The following is an 8345-nucleotide window of genomic DNA, read 5'->3' on the forward strand; positions in this document are numbered from 1 at the left end:
TTCATTCCCATTACCAGAAGTAGACAGCAATGCCGACACAAAAGCAAGTATAATGCTTAGGTTGAAATGCAGCGAGATATTATCATGCATATCTTAGCAGTTATTTTATTTTTTTAACTGTAGCCAAAGAAAATGAAAATAATTTATGGGGTGAAATTTATAGTGATAAAATGATATTGAATCTCGTTAAAATATTAACTGTATTGATCATATGAACAAAAAAAGTTCGATATTCATTTAAACTCGTATCAAATGGTAATTTTTTTCATATTATATACTAAATTCTAAAGTAGAAAATGATATTCACAATAAATATGAAGTTACATAACATTTATGATCACAACTCAGCACCAGCCCCGAGTTGCCCGCTAAGGCCGGTCCAGCGTGCTCACCTTCATGCTGGTGTACTGACTCATGGGACCTTCCCGGGCCAGCCCGAAGTCCCCCAACTTAGGTTCAAAGTTGCCGTCCAGCAGAATGTTGGCACTGTTAGAAAAAACGGTGAATAACGGTGAAAAACGGCGAAAAAACGGTGAAAAACTGTGAAAATGGTGAAAAACTGTGAAAACGGTGAAAAAACGGTGAAAAACTGTGAAAAAACGGTGAAAAACGGTGAAAAAACGGTCCCACTGGCATTCTAGTGGCCGGTCGCCCCGTGAAAATAAACTGTTTCGCCGTTTTTATCAGATGTTTTAGGTACGGATATCTAGTGTTAAATTAGAATAAAAACGGCGCCTCGGTTGTTTCTTTTCACGCGCAGATCGGCCACTGAGACGCCGGTAATACCGTTAACGGCAATTTCTCTAACAGTGTGCAGTGAGCAAATATACATCACTGCTAAGTTTGCATGCCTGAAGATTTTTTGATATCAAGGAGGGAACATCACACCATGTGATTTAAACATCTTTGCTGTGCAAATCATCAAGTTTATTTCTTCCGATTTCAATGGTCACGATTCGTGAGTTGGGAATAAAAAGATTTGTTTTAACATTTATATGACCTGTAAAATGTAGATAATGAAGAAAACTATACAAAAGTCATCGCTCTTTAATAGAACATGTTCAGATATGTCCAGAGAAACACCGTGAAAACTAGTATTTTCCATAACTCAATATATGGAGTGTCAGATACAAGTTCAAAGTTCGAAGCTTAATTTGTAAGAAAGCTCTCAACTCACCACTGTGATAAAATGGCTCACAGAGATGAATAGGTAGAAACTACGCCGGCTGTAGCTAGAACTTACGCAGGCGATAGCTGAGCGATTTAGAAGAGTACTTGCGCACCACGTCTAGTGAAACTGCACACTCAAAACATTTGAACCTTATGCTAACCAAACAAATATTCTATAAAAAAGCGCCTCTCAATAATCCTTTTAGTGGCGATAGTTAGTGAAACTTGTCTTGAGTAGATCTGATAGAAGTAAAATAGTGGACACAGGATGATTTCGAGAACTTGCGCATCATAATTAAATTAATAGCTTAATACCTCATCCCGTATTGTGACGATCTTCCGTTTTCTGAAATACTGGTAAATATTTAGGGAAAACTAAAGGAAAGGGCTCCTGGAATAATGCCTGAACTCTATGGGAGGCTTCCTATTTTCACGCACCTCTTGATGTCGCCGTGGATGAGCGGCTTATCCTTGACGGTGTGCAGGAACTGGAGCGCCCTCGCAGTGCCGCGCGCGATGTTCAGCCGCTGCCACCAGTCAAGGAACGCCGGCCCCGCCGAGCGCCCATGGGCCCCCATGTCGCCCTCTCCAGCGCGGTGCAGCTGCTGGACAAGACAACGCGCGGTACAGCAGCCAGCAATGCGCAGTGCAGCTGCTGGAGCAAGACAACGCGCGGTACAGCAGCCAGCACTGCGCGGTGCAGCTGCTGGAGCAAGACAATGCGCGGTACAGCAGCCAGCACTGCGCGGTGCAGCTGCTGGACAAGACAACGCGCGGTACAGCAGCCAGCACTGCGCGGTACAGCAGCCAGCACTGCGCGGTGCAGCCTGTCCATCCCGATAGTTATAAATTAGCCTAATCCTTCATAGCTATACAGTCAAAATCGCAAAATAAGGAAACGCCCCATAAATTCATCTTATCTATATTGAAAACATTTCGGAAATCAGCACCAAAAAAAAGATGTAATTAACCGGCCTCCGACCACCAAGCAACCGGTAACCTCACCTAACGGTTCGCATTGACCATCCTTGTCTCACCTACCAATGACCAGAAGCTGAATAGATAAACAGCTGCCCATGCAATTGGCTACGAAGCAATGCTTAAGGCGGGACGGGATTTATAACCAAAGGGTAAACCAAAGGCAAGTTCCTCAAAGTTTATCAACTAACAAGTTCAACAAGTAGCCTATTACGGAGCTAAGACGAGGAGGAGAGAGAGAGCAAGGTAGCTGAGGGACAAAGCTCTTGATCCTAGAAGAAAAATAAACATCGTTAAGTACCTTGGTAATTCAGACGCCTGATGACTACCCTACCAACGGCCTTACATGACACCACATTATTTCTTCATATAATACCGGTATAATCAAAGGGGGGAAAGACAAATTCACAAGGAAGAGATCAAAAACTAAGTGTCTAAGTATGGTGGGGCATGTGTGGAAGTGGGCCTATTTGTTTACAAATCTATGAAGGCAATACTGACTTCAGCAGCACCAGCGGACATATACGGCGCCAGGGCTTCAAGCCGTCGCGTAAGTGTTCCTAGCAGAATCCAGGGAACCCCCGAACTTCAGGTTCGAACCTAAGGCGAACCATAGTTCCCTCGAAAACGAACCTTAGTATCATTTTAAAGAGAAAATCCTGAGGTTTTCTGATCCACTAAAATTTTTTTCCTAGCTCATACAGGGAGTCTGGAAATTAAATTCAAAGTTTTTTTGGCTCAAGTTCACGCTCTGGCGGGAAGAACAACACACTTATGTGCGAACTGAACTCAATTTCATCGCATTTGAGCTCCAAAAATTATGGTAGGTGCAGCTCGGCCAGGCGCAACTTTCTATGTATCCAAAAGTTGAAAATTTTTTTTCTCCCTATGATTTTCAAAATGGCTCTAGCGTTCTGCATTTTATATATGTGATAGACCGTGAAAAATGATGTTGAATGATGGTGTGACCAAAGCAAAGATTAATATTTTAATATTATTTTTCTTCGATCCACAGGTTCAAAAAATTCCCTCCAGACCGCACGTCCCTACTAGGTTTGAGACCTGTCGTGACAGCCTCCCTCCAGAAACGCCCTTATAACCTGTAATGCAACAGGTTTTATACAGGTTTTCTAACAGGTCCCTCCAGGGAGTGGACCACAAAATCAATCAGCAAAGTGATTTTGAGCATTGGATTCCCCTGTAAAGCCCGATTGCACAGCTTCTTGGAAATTTTGTAGCGGGTTCATTTCATTTTTCTTCTTAGACCAATCATTTGAGCCAATAGCTTTCGAGTTAGGAAGTTCTAAGGTAGTTTTTTCGTAACATTAGTTCAACATTTTCGTAATTTGAAACTAATTTATCTGGAAAACTAAGACGATTCAGGAAAATTGACACGAATTAAGTTTTAAAGAAGACACAAATGTGCTTCGATTAGTCCCAAGTATTGATCTCAGGGCCATTTCGTTCCCCAGATATTGATCGTCAAACATGACACATAATGGGAATTTCAGGTCGATCGGTCGAAAAATGGACGTCATCAGTTCTAAGGTTATTGTGGGAGCTGCGTAGTTTTTAGAAGCTTTCCGAAAGTTGCTATAGACAGAGAACAATATTGCGCTAATTACTNGAAAAATGTAAAAAATGGGAAAAAAACGTCATAAAAAAACTAGGTGGAAAATGAAAAAAAGTGATGTTAGAGTCGATAGATATGGTCTTTACGAATCGAATGATACGTGTCTCGATGTTGTAGGATGATATTTGTGGGAGGAGATAGATTTTCTAAAGTACCCCTTTTTAGCCGTTTTCTATGAATTTCACGTTTTCTATCAATTTTTTCGAAAAATTCGTACGAGCAAAATGTTTTTCTTTTTACATTCTAAGTATGTATGTGAAGTTTCATGATGATCGGATAATAACTGTAGAAGTTTCTCCGGGGGCAGCCCGGTCCCCTTAATAATGAGCTCTAGCTCATCGCGCTCCTCGCCAGTGCGGCGACTTGCAGTAGGTCCTGTGGAAAGTGAACTTAAAAAGATTAAGAAAGATAATGATAAAGTAGCTAAGAAGAGTAAAGTAATTAAATACAAAGTCAAACAGACGGACCAAATCAAACACATTGTGCCAGACTCCCAAGCGGGAGTCAGATCTCTGCCATCCGATCCCTGCAATTCAAACCCCTCATGTATTGTTAGTGCTGACGGGAAAAAAGTTGAAGGGGCGAAAAAACGGAAAATGGGAGGGAAAATTGCTGGTAAAACTGCTTTACGTCCTGAGATTGCTGCCTTGTTTATGGATGAAGCATCGGGGACGGGGAATGCTGCACCAGAAAGCAGATCGAATGATACCACCGCCAAGATACCCAAGACTGCTAAGAAACGTAAACGACCATCTCGAAAACGTGAAGGCCAATCGACAGCTTCTTCACCACATCATGCTGCCGCTCCATCAGAGGACATACGCCGCTATGTTACAGCTACGCGTAGAGACGTCCAGAATAGAGAGGCCGCCGTTCGAGAAGGTTCCTCACAATCTCGTGCTGCCGAGATCGCTGCCGTTAGAGACAGTGATTTACGCTACTTCATGATAGCCTATTCAGAAGCTACCGCGGCTCGTAGAGCACAACATGAGAAGGCCGTTCAAGAAGCTAACCGAGCGCTTAGCGACAGCAATGAGATGGCCGCCGTTCAAGACGTGAACGAATTTGTGCAAGATCTTTTGGAGAGAGTCTGCACTTCAGAGGAAGCTGACGTGGCATCGCAGCTACTACGACTGCAAGCAAGTAACATCTTTGCTCTACTCAATGTGGGGAATTACTTTGTTGACTGAAATAACTTTGTTGACTGGTGCACATTTGTTGACTGAAAGATGATTTTGAAAAAGTTACTTTAACCAACAATTTTTTCTTCCAGCACAATAACTAAGTTATCCAATCGTGGATTTCCGCGAAGATGATTTTAAGAAAAGTTACTTTAATCTTTCCTTTCTTCTTCCAGGACCAGTTGCTGATTCATTAGATGAAGCCGTGTCCAACTCTGGTGGTGGCGCTGATCACATTGAGGCGGAAGCTGTTCCTATGACTGAGGGTGGCGTTGAGGCAGCTAATGAGTCCCAAGACGATTTACGCTCATCGCAGCAACACTGCAGCACTCAAGCACACGGCGACGACTCGACATGCAGCACTTCAAGCCGTCGTTCTGGTAAGTGAATAACTAGAATAGTAAGTAAGTGGAATAGTTGTGAGCCATACTCTACTTAATTTGTAAGTTACTTTAACCTACAATTGTTTTCTTCCAGCACAATAACTAATTTATCCAATCGTGGATTTCCACGAAACTTAATATCAATTGCTGTGTATTTGTTAGACGACAGCGTGGACCCTAGGCAAGGTATGATGAAATTTAATTAGGATGTACTTTTTTCTAAAGAATTTCCTAATTATAAATAGTATACAAATAGGACTTCTTTCTTCAATTTGTAATAAATTACTTGGTGTTTCTTATTATCCTTGGAACCCCAATTTAAGCGTCGGAGCAAGACAATAAAGCGTCGGAGCAAGACAATGAAGCGTCGGAGAAAGACAACGAGAAAAGTGAAGTGGCAGTAAGGATCAAGGCAAGGAGTGCGAGAAAGAACATCGCCTCGAACGAGGCTATAAAGGAGCGCTCGATCGCTTCTGAGTGAAAACCAAGGGATCGACATTAAACCTAGTACGGGGAGATACACGATTGCATTTAACCCTCTACTCCTGACATGAGTAATATTGTCACAAGCCTACTTCCCAAAAAAGATACGTTCTAGTGAGCGCAAAATGACTTGCACTGATGGTTGCCGCCACGTACGACAACTTTAAAATGTTCTCTGTTGCGTACAAACATGCACAGGCTGCTTCACTCAATAGTTTACGTATATTTCAAATTGAAAGTTATGATTTCGGAGAGTGACATACGGCGGTAGAAGGTTATTGATGAGAGATGGTGTAGCACCTTCTGAGAGAGCACTTGGGTGACATGCCTTCAGTTTAAAGGTCATCAACGAACTTACAATCTCAATCATGGCATATTCACGGTGGCATTCAGTTATTCATAGCTAACCTATTTCGGCTTTATGCGAGCAAAAATACGATATGTAACGACTTTTCTTCTGAGCTGTATGAGGGTTAGAGCTTGCATATAAGCAATTAGGTACCAACAGACATAATTACACAAGATTCATCAGTATTATTTATTGTTCCTTAGCAAGTGAAATGGATTGAGTGCAATGTTGAAAGCACCACGCGAATTAACGCCGTTGCCGCCATCCATGCCGATAGATCTGCGCAAAACTCCATGCATTTTAGACTGGGAGCCTGTTACCGTTTAACCGAGTCGAAGATCTGAAGCCACGTGATTTGTAAATGCAAACATTGGCGTGCGAAATAGCTACGTAGTTGAAAACTATTCCGAAGATTTCCATCAGCTCATTGTACTGCTTTCAGTAACAACACTTGCGAAAGGTTCCACACACTCGACTAAATTGGATGAATGCGGCTATCGGTAACTATGAGGTCTGTTAAGGAGCAATACACACGAATCAAGAATCAAGAATTAATTGAGATATGCTCAAGAATTGAGCTCAGCGAGTCGACTGAAATGGGCTTAATGCGTCGCAGTCCACACAAATATGGCAGCCAAAGAGAAGTGATAAATTCGTCGTTCTTCACATGAATACAACGCTTGGTGTCTCCTATAAGTGATATGAGCAAAATAGGCCTACTTTCAACCGATCACTTAACTCTATCAGGATAGATAAATACGGGCACACAAATAGCTGGTAAGACACCAGGTGCGCCACACGCCGATACCATTCAACACTACCTCCACACACGGAAACATTAATTAGCTTATCTTCAATGGAGAATATTATTGAGGAGGGTTAAAGTATCCGCCAACTAATGGTTAGGATCAGGATGGTTATGATCAGGATGGTTATGATCAGGATGGTTAGGATCAGGATGGTTAGGATCAGGATGGTTAGGATCAGGATGATTATAATCAAGATAAAGCGTTCATATATCAGGCTTACGCTTGTGCTGAGCGTCGATGTCTTGGCGCGCCAGCTGCTGCAGCCTCGAGTACACGGCCGCCATGTCCGGCCTCTTCTTGGCCGCCCGCACCACGCACTCCTGTCCGGGCATCGCAATGACAAATATCAGAGATAAGCTAAAATTTATGATAACTTCCATCAGAGGTTTTTATTGTGTAATAGTTTTCTTTTTCTATCAACATTTTTTCTCTGTAATAGTTTTTTTCTATCGGGAGTTTTCTTTTTTTTTGTGTAATAGTTTTCTTTTTCTATCGAAAGTTTTTTTTTTTGCGTAATAGTTTTTTTTCTATCGGAAGTTTTTTGTGTAATAGTGCACACATCACACTAGCAGGAGGCAGAGGGAGAGGATACAACTCACGGAACGCCCGTATCGTGATTATACAAGGTGATTCACAGAAACTTCTTTATTTGAACACTCAGTGAAAAAAAACTATTAAAAATATCATTACAATTAAAATTTTATTGAAAAATTCATTACCTGAATTTTTGTAGCGCTTAGTTTTAAAAATGATATCGAACAAATGATGCCCACATCGTCAATGCATTTAGTTAGTCGATTTTTGAAGTTCCGTTCAACTCAATGAAGCATATATTACCGGTATATTGGCGATGGCTTGGCGTATTATTTTCCTTAAATGATGTAGGGTCTTCCGACATTCATTGTAAACAATTGATTTAAGAAAAATCACCTCATGAAAATCACACGGAGACAAATCGGGAAATCGGGCCATCCAAAGAGGTACGCCTCGACAGCAAACGCACTCGGCTCGCTTGTCCAATGCATAATGGCAACTGACTAGGCAGGAGACAAAACTTCATAACTTTACCTTTCATGTAAAATACTGTCCTCCTTTTTCCTATAATAACTGGCTGCATGGCGCGAAATACAAAAGAGGAAGTTTTCGTGAATCACCCTATGTAATAAGGGCAAGAAAAGATGCGAATATCGCGACTGTCCATTGCTTAGTTAATTCCTTCAACAATAACATGAATCACAATCACTGCAAGAGAACATCACAACAAATATGATTTCACGACTTTATTATGTTCAGTTTCAGGCTTCTATCTGAATGGCGAATGTCTTCTATCTGAATGGCGAATGTCTTCTATCTGAATGG

The 8345-nt window shown here is 41.6% G+C and overlaps 1 protein-coding gene across 1 annotated transcript; it reads right to left on the reverse strand.

Moving 5' to 3' along the window:
- Positions 1-368: 368 nt before the first annotated feature.
- LOC108668892 (serine/threonine-protein kinase pelle-like) lies at positions 369-1794 on the reverse strand. Its single transcript, XM_018156150.2, has 2 exons — positions 1609-1794; positions 369-486 (listed from the first exon to the last, which is right to left on the reverse strand). The coding sequence occupies exons 1-2, from the start codon at positions 1746-1748 to the stop codon at positions 369-371; spliced, it is 258 nt and encodes an 85-aa protein (XP_018011639.1). The 5' UTR covers positions 1749-1794.
- Positions 1795-8345: the final 6551 nt, after the last annotated feature.

Source organism: Hyalella azteca, unplaced genomic scaffold (genome assembly GCF_000764305.2).
Source record: "Hyalella azteca isolate HAZT.00-mixed unplaced genomic scaffold, Hazt_2.0.2 contig6035, whole genome shotgun sequence".
Lineage (NCBI taxonomy): Eukaryota > Metazoa > Arthropoda > Malacostraca > Amphipoda > Hyalellidae > Hyalella > Hyalella azteca.

Excerpts from the sequence above, each read along its gene's own strand:
- LOC108668892 (XM_018156150.2), bottom strand. The coding sequence starts at position 1,748 with ATGGGGGCCCATGGGCGCTCGGCGGGGCCGGCGTTCCTTGACTGGTGG. Across the intron at positions 487-1,608 it reads ATCCACGGCGACATCAAGAG|TGCCAACATTCTGCTGGACG; the intron begins GTGCGTGAAAAT and ends TTTTTCTAACAG.